The sequence below is a fragment of the Lampetra fluviatilis genome, chromosome 2, assembly GCF_964198595.1.
Source record: "Lampetra fluviatilis chromosome 2, kcLamFluv1.1, whole genome shotgun sequence".
NCBI classification, from domain to species: Eukaryota; Metazoa; Chordata; class Hyperoartia; order Petromyzontiformes; family Petromyzontidae; genus Lampetra; species Lampetra fluviatilis.
Window position 1 is genome coordinate 28,752,692 of NC_136276.1, and position 22,025 is coordinate 28,774,716.

Consider the following 22,025-nt stretch of genomic DNA (forward strand, 5'->3'; position numbering starts at 1 on the left):
TCTACTCCATCTGGGGTCAACTTTAAGGTTCAAGGATTAAGGTGGATATGCTGGACCTCAATAAATTATCAGAGCCTGTGCAATAATTATAGACAGGGTACGTGGGTTGTTTATCACCCACCGTTATGTAAATTTTATGAACATTATTGTAATTTTGGACGAATTCGCTTTACTTTCTTGACTTAAAGCTTTCGTGACTGCAGGAATTCATATTCTTTGGGTCTTTCGTTAAAGTCACGTAGATAGGTTCAAAGAAAATAACAAAAAATAAAAACTAAGACGTTTCGATCGCAAAGCAAGCATTCATCATCATGAAAAAAAAGAGGGGAAAGCTGCAGATATGACCCTTGGGCTACACCCATTTTAAACCTTTAAAACAGTCGGCCTCAGCAGCTTTCTACCTCTTTTTTTTCCTGATGACGAATGCTTGTGTTGCGATCAAAACGTCGTAGTTTTTATTTTGTTATTTTGTTATTTTCTTTGAACCTATATACGTGACTTCACCGAAAAACCCAAAGAACACTTTACTTTCCCTTTTAATATTTGCACATGGTGTCTGGACTTAATACTACGTGGCCATATTCACCAATTCGAGTGATATTTTCATCCTGTTTGAATATTTTACCAACACAGTAACGTGTGATGCCACAAGCACTTGATTTAGCGTTTAGTAGTTTCATGATAGTGCTAAGTACCTCACTATGCCAGACCAAACTGTTATTTTCAATCAATTTCAATATTTCTTTACCCTGGATTCCAGCTATAAGAATAATTTTTGTTTATACATTTGACTGCCATGCGATTAATACATCTAAAACAGGGGACCCAAGTGTAGCTGATGAAGCACTTAGTGTGGATGAGGCACTTGAAGTGATTTCAGGGCTCCTGTGAAAACTCCTTCCACTGGCCGTTCTCTAGCACAGCATGAGACAATCTTGGTTCTTTCGGTAAAAGTCACGTAGAAGGGAAGTAATAAAATAATAAAAATAAAACATAATAAAATAATTATCACGACGTTTTATTCACATAGAATCATTCAGACGCTGTCTCCCCGACAGACCTGGTCTTCACCTGAGGACGGCTGCTTGCGTTGTGGCCGAAACGTCGTGAGAATTATTTTATTATGTTTTATTTTTATTATTTTATTACTTCCCTTCTACGTGACTTTACCGAAAGAACCAAGAAGATGAATCCCTGCAGTCACGAAAGCTTTAAATCGAAATTTTATAATGTTTTATTTTTATTATTTTATTATTTCCCTTCTACGTGACTTTACCGAAAGAACCAAGAAGATGAATCCCTGCAGTCACGAAAGCTTTAAATCGAAAGGGTGAGACAATGTTCTGCAAGGGTTCCGAATGGAATATACTGAAGCAGTGACTCAGCACGATATCAATACAATCGAGATATTTGGTCAATGCCTCTTTGACCATTTTTGAAAGACAAAGGAAATCACGGATAATGTATACACACGTGGACACTCAGACGCCACAGTTTATTAAGAAGACAACCATCACTGTGAATCATGAATTGGCACTCATTTTATTGACTGCAGAGAGATGATTGACTGAGTCAAACTAAGTCATTCTGAAGATAACTAAATGAAGTATGCATGTAAAGCACGGAGCATGCCACATAATGTATACTGCACTTAGGCCACTTAATTAACACGGCTGCTATTGGATTACAACTCTTCCTTTACATGAAAGCTTTGTACATCTGTCAAAATCACCCTGGAAATGGCACCGTTTGAGTAAACTCTGGATCTATATGGACCATTACGTTAGTAATTCACATAGAATTAGGCCATTACTTATTACATTGTAAATATAGAAGATTAGCGCTAGTATGCATTGTTAGCACTGACTAAACGCACAAAGGTCTTTTACAGAGTCATGAAATTGGGTTGTTATGCTCTAATTACCGCACGATGGGTAACGTTTGACATTATTGATCTTGTGGCAAGTGAAATGAGAATACCTATTTAAGATTACGAATTTGTAATATTTTAAAACAAAAAGTAAAACTATGCAATTGTGGTTTAAATGTTAAATGTTGTGCTATATTAAAAACAAGCATACTTACTAACAAACCTTGTCCTTCCAGTTGATAAGGCAACATTTATTTATTCATTTGTGCATGTGCCTATTATTGTCTATATGGGGAGCGGTAGTATAGCGGTTAACACGTTGCGCTATGAACCCGGCGAGCCAAATTCGATTCCTGCTCATAGCCAACGTCAGTGACAATTATCTGAACCGGTCCTGAGCCTCCCCTAAGTCAACTCAGCCTCAAACGAGAACCTGGTGCGATGTGTAAACATTTCTACTCGGGGACAAAGGCGGCGGGGCATGGTATTGGCCACCCACGCCCTCGTGTGCCTTTCTGGCCTTCATAGGTACTCGCTAACAGCACTTGTCCCAAAAAGTATGTTATGGCTATAGCGGTGATCTTTGTCTTTGTCATGCACATGTGCATAGCAGTGTATTAATGTGTGTTTCTCTACGTATGAGCTCACAGATCCTTGAAAGATCTGGGCAGTCCCATCAAGTGAGCTCCTCCAGCAGTAGAGGCTGCATCGCTGGGCCATGTAGCCCACATGCCCAGCCAGTGCATGCCTAAGCAGCTTCTGTTTGGCTGGATTGAGGCTAAATTGGCATGGGCTACAGTAGAGATGGGCTGATGTGTTAGAGGGCCTCCCTCTGATTTACTAAGCCTTACATCAGCACTGGGCATGTCGTAAGAATAGGAGCACTGATGCAACCAAGACACCCATGCAAAAAATGTTGCTGACCCCACAACACCACTGTCATGCGCGTTATTGGTCTTAATAGTTGCTTTCTAACACCACTCTCCATGGCAGCTTCTACAAGGTTCAATCAAAAACTTTGGCAGAATTTTGTTCTTCCACAATTGAAGCGATGACAGAAATGAAATTTCACTTCGTGTTAAATATGACCATTTATCATTCTTACTTTACCCTCCCTTCAGTGCCAAGTGCACAAGCAGACCCTGTCAGTGCGAGTTTGGCAACTTGTGAGTCAGCGTGGAGAAAGAGCGATGATCCGGCGCCAAATGTTGTGTTAAATTGTGGAATTCGCCCTCCGAAACTCTTGCCGCGCTGCAGCAGCCAGTGCAGCGAATGCGATGCCGAAAAACACTCGCGTTGAGAGCAATTCATAAGACACTCGAGGACATTCAAGCAAAATTTGACGGTGCAGCTGAGAGGCTTTTTCAGCTGAAGGCTTCCACAACTGTGCCATGGAGCCACGCGCACACCTTCAAAGAGTGCTGTGAAATATGAACATAATGATTTCTATTATCTTTATTATGTATTTATTATTATTATTTATGTATTTATTACCTACATGACTTTACCAAAAAAACCTAAGAGTATGAATCCTTGCAGTCACGAAAGCTTCAAATCTAGAATGATTATTTGAGATTTTCATTTAAGCTGAGTGTGGTGGCATACGCCTGCAATCCAGCACTTTGGAGGCGAGCTTGGTAGTGAATCACGCAAATTTGTGAAAGTCGCAAACCGACAGGTGCCGTGAGGTGACCAACACATGGCGGTAGAGCAAGTGGATTTAATCTCCGTGCAGAGATTTGATTATTAATTATCCCGTGACTACTGTGGTTTCCTCCCACATGCCATGGCACATAGTGGTGGAATGTTTCCAAACAGCCCCACTACATTACCCTCTTGGAAACATGTCTGAAGACTTAGTAAGGCTGTCTTGGATTTTAAAAGATAAAATAATAATTGCATTGCCCTTCCTTCAAGGTTTCATTAACAACAGAAGGATTTTTTTCGAGCTTATTAAAATAAAAAAGGGATAACATCATCGTAATGTTAACTAATTTAAAATTTAATAAATTAGTACACAGCCATGCAACTATGAATCTGTCAATGTGCATATAAACATACTCCAATTAAACGGCCTTGCCAAAAGGATGACTTATATAAATATGTTTTATTACACTTTGCACGACAATTACATTTTTGTGCACAGCTTTTAATTAAAAATCTAATGAAGTATAGTAAACATGTTTCAACGTCTTATTTTTAACAATGGTTAAAATAGAAAAAATAATTCACTTCAGAAGTAAATTGTCATTCCATAATTAAGATTATCACTAAAAGTCAAGGCAACTCAAAGCTCCAAGTTCATATGAGCAATGCAGCAGCTGTTCTTTCTGTTGGAATTCCACATTCCCATGGAGTGGCCCAGTATCTCCAAATAAAAGACACTTTCGACTAACATCAAATGGAACTCATAGGCCTGTGATATGAAGCTGGTTACTTGAGTTAATTTCATGGCCATGGCTAACTTTCCAATCTCCAACCTTCACTAACAAGCGTGGTGAGGTATGGTCAGAGAACCCTGATGACCGATATGAGATGGGAAGGCCTTTATCCAGCAGTGGATTGAAAAGTACATCACCATTATTAAATACGTTACAAGAGAAATCCATTACCCTTTATAATAAAATTAATCCTTCCACACATAATGCAATCCGTCAATGGAAGGTTATGTCCTTTAAAAAGTAACAATTCAAATACAATTTTTTTCATGAAAGTTAATGAACAGTAACAAAACAATAACATTAGTATGTCCTTTGACGTACATAAATGAGTACAGTTCCTTGGAAAGGGATTCAAACACAGTTGCAAACACAATTACGTGATGCCAATGCTGTAGCCCCCGACCCCACCTTTCAGAAAGTGCATTTTGTGTGCTGCAGACACGACATAATGAGCCATATAACTTGAGCAGAGTTATGAGTGGAGCACTAATAGGACGATAAATAAGTGTGGGCTGAAGAAAGCTGCAGTGCAATGTGGGGCAGTTATCCTTGCATCTTTTTGCATGTGCATTGTGTATATGACCGATGAGTTTCACGAATGTACATTTTATGATCTGTTATTGCTTGATTTTGATGGATTGGAGCGTTGGGCTTTTATTAATTCACTTTGCATTTCTGTAACGTGAACATGTGGTGAAAACTCGCTAAACTCATATTACAGCAAATGTTAAAAACGTTTCACTCACATGCAGTAGTTGGGAAAATAGCATTAAGTCATAATAACCGTAGAGGTTAACTAATTAATTAGACACTGGTTCAATGTGCATTTATTTCTTGGGACATCTCACACAGATATCCCAAAGGAGCACTCGCTGAATTCCAGCTAGGACCAGTGTTTGACTCCACTAAGTGCCGTAGGGCCAGTGATGGGCAGCCCACCTAATTAACGTTGAATTTTTAAGACCACATATATGAGCAGTGCATTTCTCACGTTGCTAAAATTCCAACTAAGCAAGGGAAGCGTCCTGGTTGACCAAATAACAATGGGAAAAAACAACACCGAGCAAACACTTGAGCGTTTACCGATTGTGGGACCATTTGTGCAGGCCCTGAAAGTACTTTACAGCACTGTGGCAGCGCTACGTTTGAAATGACAGACGTTGTGTGTATACTGAACAGTTACATTTCACAGGCTGGCGAAGTCAGCATTCAGAGCGTGAGAATAAGATTTCTGCTCGAGTGAATGATGCCACGTCTCAACGCCCGTGCCACTCAATTTGGTTAGGAAAAATACCAGCTGCTTTCAGTATGATCTTGCATACCCGGACCCGAAACATGAAAGTATGCTCTATCTTTATGTCCTTCTGTTTCATAAATGTGCAGCTGAGGCTCTGACCAGCTACCTATTTCAATTGTGTAAAAGCTGTATTTTGTTCATCCCTGAGACAATTCTCCAATTTATATTCAAAAATCTGGTGGCATGCCATCAAAGTAAAAACTGACAACTGCGTATGACTTCCAACAGGGCTCCATTATACTGCAGCACATTGAAGGTTACAATTGAATGCTTGTCTCTGGAGGCTTCAAGTCTCAACTGACATTCAGTCTGGCAGGTGCTCGCTGTGACTATGAAGCTGATTGGGAATACGAAGAGGAGCTCTCAGAAGCCATTATACATTTTTAATTCTATACATTTTTAATTCAGCTATGTGCAGGTACACTATTGGTCAACAATGAGTTTCCCTAACTCGTCAACAAAATTCTCTATGTTCTGTGTTGCGTTGTTATTTAAATTAATTGCAAAACATGTTCAGACATAAACACCAATGTGCAGCAGGAATGTTGCTAAAAAAAACGAACAGTCCTGTCCAGTGATGTAGCCGTTTATGAATGTTAATTTTCACATAGAGAGATCCTTCAAAGAAAATTATTTGTTCCATGCATTGCCTACAATATATACACATTAATATTCTATAGCACATTAACTTGCACGTCACAGTGATATATATACTTGACTACGTTCTTTCATATAGCCTATTCTGTCATTTCATGTCATATATGCCAAGTCCAATTCTTTACTTTAATTGGCTTTGCAGTATGTTAATTATATTTTTGTTAAATTAAAAAGTAGGCCGTTAATTTCGGATGTCGGTTAATGTTAACGTGTCCTAATTTTATGTTGTGCTTTGCACACCCATAAACACCTCTGTGATCGTTATGACTCAACGCATATGCCTGATTAGTGATGATGTTTTCCGGCTAAAATATATGACACCCATCCAGATGCATAAGTGATAGCAGGTATAAAGTAAAGATTGAAAACATTATTCTTTAATTTTCATATCGTTGGAGAAATGTTAACTACCTTGCCTGGTATACAGGAGGTTGTTGGTTTGATCCCAATCCTGATGCCTGTATATGTGGAGTTTGCAGGCTCTCCCGATGGTTACGTAGATTTTTTTCCAGTTTTCGCCTCCACATTAAGAAACATGCATTTAGAGTATTTGGCTGCTATACATTTCCACTTCATTGAGCTATCATATGTGGCTAGGTTACTTCTAAAAACGAGCTATATGGCTCAGTGGGCTTCATCTAGTAAAATACAAAAACATAGTTTAGTTTATGTAGCATTTCATCATCAGAAACATTGGTTCATGAACATGAACACTGATGATGAATATGCCTTGGAGAAATGCACATTGAGCATTACACTTATAAACAGAGTGAGAAACGAAAATAAAATCAGAGAGGAAAACAAATCGGAGATATTATATTGACTGTGAGTGAATTGGCTTGGGCAGGATAGTTCTCGACAAGGGATGGTCAAGACTAATGACAGAGTGAAAGTCAAAGGAGGGAGCAGATCTGTGCGGTTGGCCAACGAGGAGATGGACAAATGAGATGATATCATATGTCGGAGCTAAATAGATCATTGTCTTGTGTTACCATGAGAGATGAAGGCTTGGGGAGGCCTTTATCCAGCAGTGGATAGGTCATGGTTGACGATGACGATGATGACCAATTCAGAACAATATTTAGGTAATGGTATGCTTGCTATGTTGCTATATATATTGAGGTCTTCTAAATCTAAAATGCATGAACATTGCACACATTTTGTGTTTATTGCACGATTGGCCACCCATTGCTTATTTATAAAACTTCAACACTTTCATAATTGTAATGGAAGTTGAAGTGGTATGTTAAAATGCATTTAACAAATGAAAAAAACATTCAGTGCACACATTTGTGCCAATTTGTGCCAATTATTGCCACAAAATTACAGCCCAGACCCAGTTATTGAAATTTGAAAAATGCATTTAAAGAATGCTGGCATAAATTAACAATTGGAATATAAGCATACGGCTTCGGATAATTGTGGAGAGAGGGTGTCTTGTGCACATTTCAGGGCTCAAGATTATTACCATTATTATTTTCACCGCCTTTGCCATTACAAATTCCAAATGAATCATTCATCTAGTCTGATTATTGAAATAACTCTGACGACAAAACAATGAAATAGTTTCCACAATGTTTTATCCGTCAACATAAATCTGATACAGACAACACATACCCACACATAAACCACACGATCGTGAGTTATTGTGAACCTGTGTGGCAATAGTGTCGCGTATTGTAAACTCGGTACTAAATCAGCAACACAATTTTTTTTTATCTAATTGGGAGAAAAAAACAGAGTGCAATAAAAAGTACTGTAGTTTGATTCTTGTCTCAGAAATTGACTTGTCATCTGATTTTGCGAAGAAAAAATACTGTTCTCTAAAACTCCATGTGCAGAAAAGTATAATTTAGTGAATGTCGTCTGACCATAAAATACTGCAATGAAATCTCTGCAGCCTCATTCCTGTCTCAGAGTTTGACTTTTTTTAAACAGATTGTAGGAGCAATAAAATAAAAACCCGCCACTACATTATTTATAACAAAATCATGTTTTTTTCTGCACAATCTATCGATGAGCAAAATCAAAACGTTCCATCGCCGAGACAGGGAATCACCCCCTCGATCGTTACAACCTCATTAATGTTTTCATGGGCTTTCACTTTTCTCTGCCGTGTCCCCGTCACGCAGAAATGGCCACGCCAACGACGAACGTCAATCCAAGTCAAGCTCTCACGCGGATGCGGCGCTCCGGCACGTTCCGCCTCACTCACCGTCGTAGCAAAATCCGTGGACGCATGGCGAGGAGGCGCAGTCGTCAATATTGGTCTCGCAGTAGGGCCCAGAGAATCCTGCAGGGCAGCTGCAGCTGGAGCCCATCGGGTGCACCGCGAGGTCAGCTTCTTGCCGACACACCGCCGCGTTCTCGCACGGGCTGAAGCCCTTGCATGGCACCAGCTCACAGTCAGGTCCTTGACGCAAGAAACACCGAGCAGCAACAATAACAACAACCAAAAAGTTAACGGTTTATTCGTGTGGCACCGTTACACATAAATGACAAAGGTATTTTATGTTACTTAAACCTGCTGGGCAGCACTGCGGTTGAGGCAAGGGCATGATTAACAATCGTACGATAGCGAATTAAAATCCCGGTTTAGAGTTTCAACTCAGCTGTCCATCCCTCCTAGGGTCAATAAAGCAGGGATCACTTTGTAGGAAGTCAGCCGTGGTTGTCCTGTGGAGTCAGGAGCGCCACTATGGGGGGGTGGGTATGTGACAGCTTTATGTGACGCATAGGGCCCAGTCAGCCACAAGGGGGGCCCCGAATAACCAGATACACAAGTACATTTTTAAAAATAAATATATATTTAAATGTTTTCCAACAGTTAACCATAAATGCCAAAAAACATTGTTACAAATGAAAAAAAAAATCCGAATCAAATACACAGCAGTGTAAATTCTAGATTTGAAGCTTTCGTGACTGCAAGGATTCATACTCTTAGGTTTTTTTCGGTAAAGTCACGTAGGTAAAAGTAAATAATAATAAATAAATAATAAATAATGAAAATAATAGAAATAATAATAATTTTAAGTGTAATATTCTAGCAGCGCTACTGCTGCTGTTTGTCGCTGAACACCACCAGGCTTGTCTGCAAACTGACATGCGTATGAAAGCAAGACGCACGATAACTCAATTGTCTTCCTCTAAACTCAATACACGGTGCAACTAAAATAATATATATACTGTAGTTATAGCCTACATGTAATCTTGATTTGAAGCTTTTGCCTGGTGACGACCGCTTGTGTTGCGATCGAAACGTCCTGATTCGTTTTATTTTATTTCTAACTACGTGACTTTCCCGAAAGAACCAAAGAGTATAGCCTACATAGAATTGTATATTTTAGTAAAAGTGAGTTGGGGAAAAGGTGGTGAGGGGGGGGCCCACAGTCGTATCTTGCATACCCACCCCGTTGAAATAGGCCGTTGCGCCCCTGTGTGGAGTGACTCCACCCCCACTACGCAATGGGGCATTCCCCCCCACTGGCTCAGTGCTGTAAACAGAGACGAACACCACCACTCCGTATTCATTGGGGGCAGCAAAATAAAATCAGCGATGCTCTTCGTACAGAGTGTTGGGCGAAAATGCTGTTGACGAGCGCCCACTAAGGCTGACCCGGCTGCCTGAACTCCTCTCGTGCTGACGTTTGCTGAACAATAGCAAGTCATAATTTTAGAATGAGTTTACCTGGGGTCTAAGATATTTTCTGAAACCAGTTGCTATTGGTAATGCGAACAGTCTGCAACTGAAACGAGGTCATTGGGATTGCAATGCGCTAACTACTTCACCACCACTCCCCAGTCCCCACATATACATTCTCTCCCTCTCAGACATACGAGGACTTATAATTTATTTACTCCTACATAGTAAATTACTCCTACATAGTAAATCACAACAGCATGTCCATTTGAACAAACAATGTTATTTCGATTTAAAGCTTTCGTGACTGCAGGGATTGATCTTCTTGGTTCTTTCGGTAAAGTCACGTAGAAGGGAAATACTAAAATACTAAAAATAAAACATAAAATAATTCTCACGACGTTTCGGCCACAACACAAGTAGACGGCTGCTTGCGTTGTGGCCGAAACGTCGTGAGAATTATTTTATTATGTTTTATTTTTATTATTTTATTATTTCCCTTCTACGTGACTTTACCGAAAGAACCAAGAAGAAAAAAACAATGTTACTATTAAAACGGCTTTGTTGCGGCCATATAAAACAGACAACAAGGCAAGGTCAAACTTTCGGAGGATGACATAATTTGAGTGTGCATCTTCACTCTCATATTCCAACTTTGAAAGTAGAGTACTGCTTTTTCCAGTATGTAATATGTAATCTAGTAATATGCTCCAGATGTTTTGATTAAAGAGATTATAATTGCGTAATTTCACGACCATGTAAGAGGATGTATTTGTAAAAAAACAACAATGATTATAAATCTACAAATTACCCTCCCGAGTTGTAATTATAATCCTAAAAGTTGCGTACCCTATTGCGAGCCTGTAATTGTATTTTTTTTATGCACCAGCTCCCAAAGTCTGCCGCTGTATTATCGACATTGTTTGAGGTAGGAGAGAGGACACAACTCTGCGTTCCAAGGCTCAGTATGCAATCGTAACAAAACAAAATCTTACTCTACCAATTACAACTGGCACATGCGCAAAAATCAAGCCAAGGTTTATGCTCAGCATGCACAGAAATGCACGTTACACATTTCCACACCTAGGCGTGTCACAGGGTGTTCTATTAACAGCATAGGATAAGGTTCTGAGAGAATTATCTATGGATTCTCCATCTCACGACGTGATGCCGATATGAAAAATCGGGGTACAAGACCTCACCAACCGTAGACAAACAACTGCAATCAAATAAGCACACACTCAATGATGTTTCTTTTCAAGGCCCTGCTGGAGTGAGCATCGACCCATGCAGTGAGAGACGTACCTTTAAAAGGCGCGAGGCACTGACAGTAGTAGCCTCCTATTAAATCGTGACAGGTAGCACCATGCAGACAAGGCGAGGAGCCACATTCATCTATGTCCATCTCGCAGTGAGGGCCTGTCAGGGACAGAGAGACACAACCGCCAACAGCAATGGCAACATCTCCCTCTCGCAGGCTGCCGTACGTCTGTAACGATGTTGTACGCGATGCACCCGTCAGGAAAAACAAGGCACAACAAGTAATTGCCTATCGGTCAGCGCTGTTGTATACGTGTTGCAGAAACAAATTGTTTGAATTGTAAAATTGCAATTAATGAAGTACGCGCGTGATGCGTTTATAACTTTTACATTGTCGACTCTAAAATTTTAAGATTATTCACCCGCAAAAGCTTTGGCTTTCTCTTAAGAGTCGTGAGCAGGGGTGTTCGGCATTGGATGTTTGGCCATTTCTTATTTAAATATGGAAAGTAAGTGGAGTGCCTGGATGAATCCACACAGATGCGGGGATAATACTAAAGCGTCCACAGATTGCTCGGGTCAACAACGCAGGTTTAGCATTAACGTCTGCATTCAAATTTCCTAGGCCAATCAAGCGGTGAGGATTTCAGCATCACGCTGGTTTGCAGGTGAACAGAATTATACAAATTAAAGGACACAATGGGAGAGGCAAGGGAGAAGGAGAGCATGTGGAGGCAAATGGAGATCTGTTGCTCACAATATCAGTGGCACTTGCCTCAATTAGGCAATTGTTATCCAATTACAGACATTTTGGAAATGCAATTCGTTTGGAGAAATAACAATGCACGACAAAGAATGAGGCAAAGATCCCCTGTTCAGGGGTGTGATGAAAAACAAGCATGTGGCAACCAAATGAAAAGCAGATCATTTATAGGTGCAAGACGCGTTGCTAAATTGTGACAAGGAAAACATGTAGTATTAAATGTTACAAAGGGCCATGATTGCAAAGGATTACACGGCCATGATTAAAGATAATGTAGTGATGCTGAAGCATACGTGGCAGACACATGGCAGGGATTAAACTAAAACTAAACGAAACTATTATTATTTTTCGATTTAAAGCTTTCGTCACTGCAGGGATTCATCTTCTTGAATTCAGACGCTGTCTTTCCGACAGACCTGTTCTTCACCTGAGGACGGCTGCTTGCGTTGTGGCCGAAACGTCGTGAGAATTATTTTATTATGTTTTATTTTTATTATTTTATTATTTCCCTTCTACGTGACTTTACCGAAAGAACCAAGAAGATATTAGTATTTTACCAGATAAGGCCCACTGAGCTACGTAGCTCCTTTTCAGAAGCGACCTGCCCACAAATGATAGCTCAACGTAGTGGCTTATCAGGTGGAAATGTATAGCAGCTAAATACGCTAAACGCATGTTCATTCTAAATGTGGAGGGTAACACCGGTGGATCCTGAGAAAAATCCACGCAACCACGGGGAGAACATTCAAGCTCCAAATATACAGCCGTCATGGTCGGCATCGAACCCACGACCTTTCGCATACGAGGCGCGGGAGATAACATCTCGACACCATTGATTATACAACCCAGTCAGCCCTTGTGCACCATCTTGAAATACGCAAGACTGCTTTGGGGTTCTTTGTGTGAAAGAGTATGTTTTATCACAGTCTGGCCAGTGTGGCCAACATGTCTCTTTTAACAAAAAACTCTATGTCTGGAAGGACATGAGCAGTTTGTCGAGGTGAGTGAATGAATGAAACTAAGACTACATGTGTTTGTGGATGAACATTGCACAAATAAATATATGGTTTGTGGATGAATGCAATTTGCATGCTTCCCAATCATTACAAAATAATTTGATGTTTCAATACAGTATCCAAATTACATTAAAATGATATTGTTGAAATGAAAATGCAATTTTAGGCATCTGTGAATGATGACGGTGGTAAAAAAACGTAAAACTCTTTCTCAGGGGCCAAATTATTTACAAACAACTGCCACAACTCATCTGTGGCTACTCTGGTATGGTCAGGTTACAATTCAATGAGCCTCAAGGGAGGCAATCGTCTCGATTGGTGAACCGCAGCCCAAGGTCGAAATTGGCGGTGGAAAATTCCTCATCCAACATGCAAAGCATTTGTTGGCTTCCTACAAACTGGCCGTCATTGAACAACCATCGAGGAATGATCACCTGATTTGATCTACAACTGGAAATGTATATGTGAGTCGAGTGTTCTATCCCAGTTTAACACGTCTTTCGTAACCAATTTTATCCATAATACAGGTTTATGGGTTAGATCGCGTAAATTTATAAAAGTGGCGTTAAACCCACCACCACCCGACACAGCATACCGGTGTGTTGGAGAGCCAAGCCACAACATTTATAATCTGAGTACAACGTTTCGCCAGTAATTACAACTAGCTTCATCAGGCGACAGCCAGTTTGGCTCTTCAACACCGGTGTGCTGTGCTAGTGACGAATTGGCCACGTTCTGTTTACGTGACAAACCTTACTAATTGGCTGTGTCAGGTGGTGGCAGGTTTAACGACACATTTCTATATTTCCGCGATCTAACCTCCAAAAAAAACCTGTATTATGCTCTATCCCAGACCACCGAGACCAGTACCCTGCATTTGGTATACTGTATGGCACATCTTAAGTCTGACGCCTCATGGTAAATAATGCCTCAAATTTAACATCAACACAGGTGAGCTCTACCACAGAATCACGTCATTCTTCCTCTACATGGCATGGTTGGTAGTAGATGGTCCATTGCTGCCTATCCATGTGAAAGGTTCATACCGATAGAAAACGATATGAGGTTGTGACTCGGAGGTCTGAGCTCTGAGCCGGCACTGCTAAGGTCCTGGGAATACGTCTGGGTTTCAGCTGCCTGTGGCCTAACCATGTGCTTTAGTGGAGCAAGTCGTTGATCTCAATTTTCTCAGCCCTGGTCACCAATGATTGCACGAAAATACATATCATTATTAAATGTGGCTTTGCGAATCATTTATCAAAATTTGTATCTCTGGGAATTGAAAACGTACCTTTTTTGTTGTTGGTTAAGTCGAACAACCTCAGAGCAGAGTTTGTAGGAAAGTGCCCGACCAGTTCTACAAAGGATAAAGAAAGCCAATTGAGGGATTTATTTGGGAGAATTCTTGTGACAAATCACTTTGTGCAGGAGTTCTCTGACACATGGGGGTGCATTTCCCCGCGAGACTTCTAAATTGATTTCTCGTCTCAGGGCATCGATGCCGATAGCACAAATTGGAATTAATGTTGATGAAAAGACCAACACCAACAAAATAATATTTTGGAAAAGACCATTACAATGCCTTTGTGAGGGTTAGACCAATTACGGTGTGCTCAACCAGCTCATAGAGAATAATTGATAATGTGTCGGATTATTGCCGTATACTCCACCTGGATTGGATCTTGTTTAGAGATTATATTGCAATGTTCCACCGTAAAATGTTACCGTGACATGTCATAATATTAGGGATTTTGGCAGTCTGTTGCATTGCAATCATTGTACTGTGCTTTGTTTTGCTCTGCCTGCTTTTGTATTTTCTTTTGTATCCCAGGTGTACCATGAAAAATAGACTTCGAGTATCAATGCTTTAAAGATAGTCACTATAAATGTACTATCTGAAGTCAAAATCGGAAAGTTAAAGTACTGCGGACACATACGAAAACAGGGAGAAAGGGAAGGACATTTGATAATGAATGACGACGACCATGATGATGATGATGATGATTTAATGTTTGATAAGTTATAGGCGATTGATGGATGATGAGACGATCGTGATGAACTAAGACTCACCAGTCAAGCCAGGCGGGCAGATGCAGATGTACCCATCGACAAGATCAATGCAGCTTCCATCGTGGAGGCACGGGGATGACGAACACTCATTCACCTCTTGCTCACACAGGCCACCTGCAGAGCGGCCAGGATTGCTTCCAATCAGGCCAAAACTTGGTCACACGACATCGCATGTCCGACCTATTAAACCGCCCCCCACACCCGGTGCAGTATATGTGCGCACGGCGGTGCAACTTGGCGCTTTCTGTAGACGTTCACACATCCGACGTTTTCACTTGCAGTAATGTATTTGTGATCTCGCATACGTTAACTTTAACTCGTAAAGCACAGGAAAGCATTTTGCAATGTTTAAGTGGGGTGCTCTATATGCTTGTATTCGATTAAATGTGCCATTCACCAACCAATCTACATGTGTTACATATATTCATATTTCATTCAGGTTAGGCTATTGTGTCTATCTATTACTAATATTTACATATCTCCATTGCAAGAGATAATCTGTGTGAATGGGACACGTAGAATTAAGTAAATTATATTTGTAGATATTTGTTTAAACAACATTTTTTAAAAATACAGTGTAGCACTAATTATGGCGTTTGATTTTACAATTTAGAATCAAAACCTTAATTTAAAACATACACAAGTGCATGCAAATACATCAGGTGCAACGACACACAACACCCTGATCCCACCGGCCATTTTATAGGTTTTTTTGGCCAATCAAAGTAACCGAAGAGTACCACATGATGAGTTAAACCATTGGAAGACAAAGCATGGACATGATCATATCAGGAAGCAAGTTTCTTTCATGTGGGCACTTTATGTTACAAGTTTAAGTCTAACATTTATTTAAAGATTAATACATTCAAAGCCCGCATTGTTTTCACTCAGTTGTGTAATGTATAGCTCGATAGTGTAATGTGTAGCCATCTGTTAATCCCCTGCTCCCTAAAGGCCTCCTCATAAAGGCTTCGCCATGGCAATTAGTGAAGGACAAGATCACTCGCCAATGATGTCAGCCGCGGCTGGGAATGGAAAACTCACGATGCCAAGTTTAAATTATATGCGCGCGCCCCAGCTCCCCTACATAAGATGAGACCCGTCTAAATAGCAACCTTAAACCAAAACTAAACTCCGCAGCCTAATGTGGAACCGGTAAAACTTAAAGGTCAAAAATTGCACGAAATACTATTTTGGTGCCGTGTAAAGAGCGGTAATGAGCAACTCACCCTGAAACCCGGGCAAACACTCACAGCTGAAGCCATTACGCAGATTGTTGCAGGAGGCTCCATTCCAACAGGGAGAGCTCAGACACTCATCAGCCTCACTGTCACAGCGAGCACCTGCCAAGGAGAATGATGACTCAAGGCGGCAGCTCTATATGGAGCACTGCATTCAAGCATAATCTTCAATGTTCGCAAATGGATTCTGCTCGGAAGCCCAACGCTGATATCAGTGTTTACCATGAGGCTACGACACACCGGCATTTAGAATTTAAATTAGAAATACTCCCGTGAATGCCTCAACTTTGTGATGGAACACAGCTGGACATATATATACAAATACGTCTGTTGTGACATTGATTGGCATTTTTTTATTAAGCTAAATTTTGGGAATTTAAGCAGCTGAGCAAGAGAATAGCAACTTCACTTTATCTGGTAGAATTATTTTATAATTAAACGTGAAACCTCAACTTTTGAACATTTTTAGAAATTTCGAAGCAGCTTTTGATTTTACGAACGAATTGTTACATTATCGTGCTTGTTAAAATGCACGCATAAAGTTACATGGTAATATATAATGGAAATGTGCACTTAATATTTAAAAGGTTATGTGAAAGTTAAAAAGTTAAACACAAGGTTGGAACAATTCACCTCTCCCTCCAGGCACTTTATGAATTGTCGCATTCAGAGTTACAATTAAATTCTCAACGACATTATTTGAATTAACGCCGTGTTTATTGGTGGCGCCTCTAATGGCCAGAGGTGCTATGATGACAGCAACCCTTTACATCGAAAATATACAAACTAATAAACATTAATTACATACGTGCAATGTGATTGATGTGGTACGAGTTTAATAATGTTTATTAATGAATGCCTTTATGCATTACGATGAAATGTTTTAACATTTAAAAATAACTCTAAAAACCCATAATGATTAGGTCGTGCTTTGAATATCTAAAAATGTAGAATTGAAACTCATTCCATATAAAGGTCTCCTAGAAACTCATTCTTTGCCGTTAGCAACTTAATACCAACTTCAGTAAGTCTGACATCTCTACTCGGCTGCCCTTGGCTTGGATATTAGTCCTGCCAGCTAAATCTGTCTCCAAGATTGTGGTGTTGACACGTGATAAAGTGTCCTTCGGCCTGGCACGCGTTTATCGATGGCACACTTAAATCAAGAAGGATCAATCGAGTCAATATGTTCATGGATGCTGTGCCTATGAAAACGCTATACTTAGTGTCACCTTAAACTGTTGGCTACTGGCAAAGGAATGGTCAGCCAGCTGAGCTCATCCGGCATTGTTAGCTGTTTGTACGATGCCAGGGAATAAGTAATACTGACGTCTATTAAAGAAAAAACACAGCTCATTATCCAAAAAGATCAGACGATGCTCATAACTGCATGTCCCCGGAATCATGTATTAACTTGACAATCTGCAAATACAGTAATAAGAAAGCGGTCCGTGGAATATTTTGTGAGCAAAACAGTAACGTAGAGCCACATGCCATCAAGTTCCTTTGAGGGCACACTTGAATCGTACAGTGAAGGGCAAACGCTGACACTGAGAACAGTGTTGTGGTGTTCCATGTCCAATGTCTGATCGCAGATATGGCAGCAGCACCACGAGTTATTGATCACAGATATGGCAGCAGCACCACGAGTTATTGATCACAGATATAGCAGCAGCACCACGAGTTATTGATCACAGATATGATAGTACCACCACGAGTTATTGATCACAGATATAGCAGCAGCACCACGAGTTATTGATCGCAGATATGGCAGCAGCACCACGAGTTATTGATCACAGATATGACGGCGGCACCACGAGTTATTGATCACAGATATGGCAGTAGCACCACGAGTTATTGATCACAGATATGGCAGCAGCACCACGAGTTATTGATCACAGATATGGCAGCAGCACCACGAGTTATTGATCACATATATGGCAGCAGCACCACGAGTTATTGATCACAGATATGGTAGCAGCACCACGAGTTATTGATCACAGATATGGCAGTAGCACCACGAGTTAGTGATTACGGGACAAGGGTTTGCTTGATAACCGTCGTCCTCCAACGGAAAGCTGTGTGTGTGTCCATTCGAAGTTCTTAAGATTATCAGTGTCGAGTGCTATCTCAAAGAATAAAGTCAATCACCCTGCCCTCCCTCTCTCTCTGCCCTAAAGAAGCTATTGTGTCGATTTTCAAGCCTGTTCATTTGTAAACATTCACCGCACTTGGCATGATGGGCAGCTTATATTTTTACATTCAAGGGTAGTGTTACTAATACCTAAGGGGGAGCGCCTTTAGATTTGTGTCATCAATCTGGTCTGTGAATGAACCTGAGCCAAGCTATCAAACTCAGTTCCGAACAGGTTAATGTCACGATTCCTCTTATTTTGAATGTATTATGCATGTGTATATATATATTAAACAATGTATAGCCCGATTGCAATCCATTGCTGGATGAAAGCCTTACTACACCATATCCGCCATAGGATTTGTTTGACCATACTTCACCACAATAGTGAATGCAGGATGGTACAGGAGGTGTCCAGGACCAATTCACATATCGCTCATCACTGATGTTAGCCATGGCCAGGAATCAAACTCAGGCTGCTGAGCTCATAGCGCAGCGTGCTATACAACTGTGTCACTCTTCCCCATATTTTCACATATATAAATTCTGCCTTATGGTTAGGTCTTTGGAATTACTTTTTCAGACTCCTGAAAATGCTCCTTTCCTACAAAACCAAATGTTTTTGTTGATTAACGGGACTGTGTTTTGCAGCTCCTTGGCTAATCTCCTGCGACCACGTGTTCTGCATTATTGCCACGAATTGTTACCTGCTCTGCAGCAGGGAAATCTCAATTCTAGCCACAAACGCAAAAACCACGCGCATCACAAACGTACCAAGGTCTTAAGCAACAATGGCAATGTGGGGGGGGGAGGGAAATACAGTTTTGTGTCACATTGGAGGAGACAGCTCACCAATGAAGCCAGGAGCACAAAAGCAGCGGTAGCCACCGACGGAATTGATGCAGAGGCTGAGAGATCCACAGGGGTCAGAGGAGCACTCATTGATGTCCAATTCACAGCGACGACCCATCAAACCTGCAAAGGACGCGTTCAGGCCAGAGTGTTTAATGGTGCTTAGAAATACACCGCCCGCCTTGCTGATCCGCTAACATGAGCGGGGAATTACAAATCACCAAGGGTCTGAAGCTTTATATATATATAAAATTCATAGCTATGCTGGCATACTGCTGGAAGATAATATTTGGCTTTGTGATAATGCATTGATGATAGTATTGAATGAATGAACCACTTCTTACAGAACCCACCTCGTGATATACGTCATATAAATATGCAGAAAATATCCATACTCTTACGTGAAAACTTCCCTAAAAGGTAAGATAGAGAACTTTTGCCTTGACCAGAGTGTTGACATGTAATGCCTAAACAATGTGTTTTCCCACCCTATGGTTCACTGAGAAGTCGTTATATTTAATGTGTTGTCTGTAGGGTGGATGGAAGTGACGCTTAGTAGAAGAAAACACATACAGAGAAACCCACACTACCTCCCATGGACAACATGAGTTTATTTTGATGTTCGTTCATACAGGTATTGATCAGGACAAGCTTTGCGTAGGTTACAATCATTCAAATGAGACGATATTTCACGGTGACACCGAGTCGGCTCTGCTGAGATCCTCGAGTTGACTCTGGGCACTCACTCATGGTGGTCTCTGTCAGGTCACGAACGACTGCCTAAAAACCCTCTCATAATAGAGTAGTGTATTTTAGTGTAGTGTATAGTAGTGTAGAGTGTATAGTAGTGTAGTGTATAGTGCAGTGTATAGTATTGTAGTGTATAATTGTGTAGTGTATAGTAGTGTATAGTGTAGTGTATAGAAGCGTAGTGTATGGTAATGTAGTCTATAGTAGTGTAATGTATAGTAGTGTAGAGTAGAACCCTTCTTAACGACCACCCCTGTTCACAACTAAACGCTTAACGACGAGCCTCCATAGAGCCCAATGTGTAGTCTATAGTAGTGTAGTGTATAGTAGTGTAGTCTATAGTAGTGTCGAGTGTATAGTAGTGTAGTGTATAGTAGTGTAGTGTATAGTAGTGTATAGTGTAGTGTATAGTAGTGTATAGTGTCGTGTATAGTAGTGTAGTGTATAGTAGTGTAAAGTGTATAGTGGTGTAGTGTATGGCGGTGTAGTGTATAGTAGTGTATAGTGTAGTGTATAGTAGTGTATAGTGTAGAGTATAGTGCAGTGTATAGTGTAGTGTATAGTAGTGTAGTGTATAGTAGTGTATAGTAGTATATTATGTAGTGTATAGTGTAGTGTATAGTAGTGTATAGTGTAGTGCCTCCATAGAGCCCAATCTGTTCGCTTACCGACAATTCCTCTGTTAACAATAGGCTGTTGTAGGTACAATAAATATGAATTAAGGCATTGATTAACCACGTTTCTTTTAATATTATGTCTTTATGTTAGCATTTGTATGAATTAATATCCATTGTTTAAATATTATAAAGTAAGTTTTTCGGGTGAAAAGGGGTAACTTTCGATCCTATCGAAAATTTCGATGCTCTCGAAATGAACGAAGCCTTTAACGTGCATTTCCTTGGATTTGAATAAATTCCAATCAACAATATCAGTTTGACTGTTCCTGAGAAAATCTCAATGCAGAGTGCATGGACGATAGCAAAGCTGCTCGAGTTGGATTTGTGTTTGGGGGGGAGAAATCCCGTGGAAAAAAAAATATTTCATGGCCTATTCTTCGACGCATGCCATACACCGCATTGTTATGGGAATTGTAAATGGAGTCTTTATCTCGTGACAACGCCACGAGTACAATTGCAACAAAAAACGAGTGGATGTAGGAGGTGGGGGGGAATAATATGGCATTTCAGAATACCAATGGTGTAGCGATAAGCAACTACAAATCGCATGCAAATGTGCATGTGACGTGTTAAACCATTGGTAATCAATTTAAACCTTTTGACTTGCATCGAATCTGTGCATTTGATAGCAACAGAAAGTGTGTGTCTTGACAACAGTCATCGGAGTTGAATTCTTAAGACTTTAATAATTATTATTGTTTTTATAAATGAAAAAACACTGAGCTTTACCTTTCTTTAGCTTATTCAATTAATAGGTGGAAAAAGTATGTATCTTACTGTGAATGGCAAAGATCCAATTAATTAACCGAGTGGAAAAGAAAACTCCATATACAGTGCCGCTTGATAATTCAACATTTTTCCAATAAAGACACTGGGCCCCTGCAACTACAGGAACTCCTTGACATATGTGGTGCCACAGCGACGGGGCCGCTCGGCCGAGCCAGGGAGCCGCCCGGCTTCCACCGCCGCACTGCCCCCCATCACCCCCCCCACATAAACACGCACCCGCACCCACGTAGGGCCTCGTGGTCGGGTCACCTACCCTGAGTTTTCACCCGAGGGCCCCCTAGGGGGGTTACCCCACGGTTTCTCAGGGCCAGGGAATTGGACAGGACCCTTCCCAGGCCAAGTAACACTGCGGCGCCGTGGGCGGATTTGAGATCGCACGACCACGGCGAGCTCAGAGAGCCCCGCAGTTAGAAACGCATACAAACACAAACACGGGTCAGCAAGGCAGATAGCTGGGATCAGGACCCGGGACGACTGATTGGTCGAAAGTTCAAAGGCCGGCGGGATCGCAAAAGAGCGGGAAATCCTAGGCTCAGGATTGGTCGAGAGACCAAGGCGGTCGGGACGG

The 22,025-nt window shown here is 40.8% G+C and overlaps 2 protein-coding genes across 2 annotated transcripts in view; both read right to left on the reverse strand.

The window, feature by feature from the left end:
• The window catches only part of LOC144937460 (protein eyes shut homolog), a 62,498-nt gene extending 53,866 nt beyond the window's left edge, over positions 1–8,632 (reverse strand). The window contains exon 1 of the mRNA XM_078864709.1: positions 8,481–8,632. Within this exon, the coding sequence (XP_078720835.1) occupies positions 8,481–8,586 (106 nt within the window). The 5' untranslated portion in view covers positions 8,587–8,632. The remainder of the gene's footprint in view (positions 1–8,480) is intronic.
• A 3,978-nt stretch (positions 8,633–12,610) lies between these two features.
• LOC144937470 (uncharacterized) overlaps positions 12,611–22,025 on the reverse strand; it is a 51,042-nt gene continuing 41,627 nt past the window's right edge. Inside the window, exons 4-6 of the mRNA XM_078864718.1 lie at positions 15,015–15,128; positions 14,236–14,301; positions 12,611–12,639 (exon numbers count right to left, since the gene is read on the reverse strand). Of these exons, the coding sequence (XP_078720844.1) occupies positions 12,611–12,639; positions 14,236–14,301; positions 15,015–15,128 (209 nt within the window). The remainder of the gene's footprint in view (positions 12,640–14,235; positions 14,302–15,014; positions 15,129–22,025) is intronic.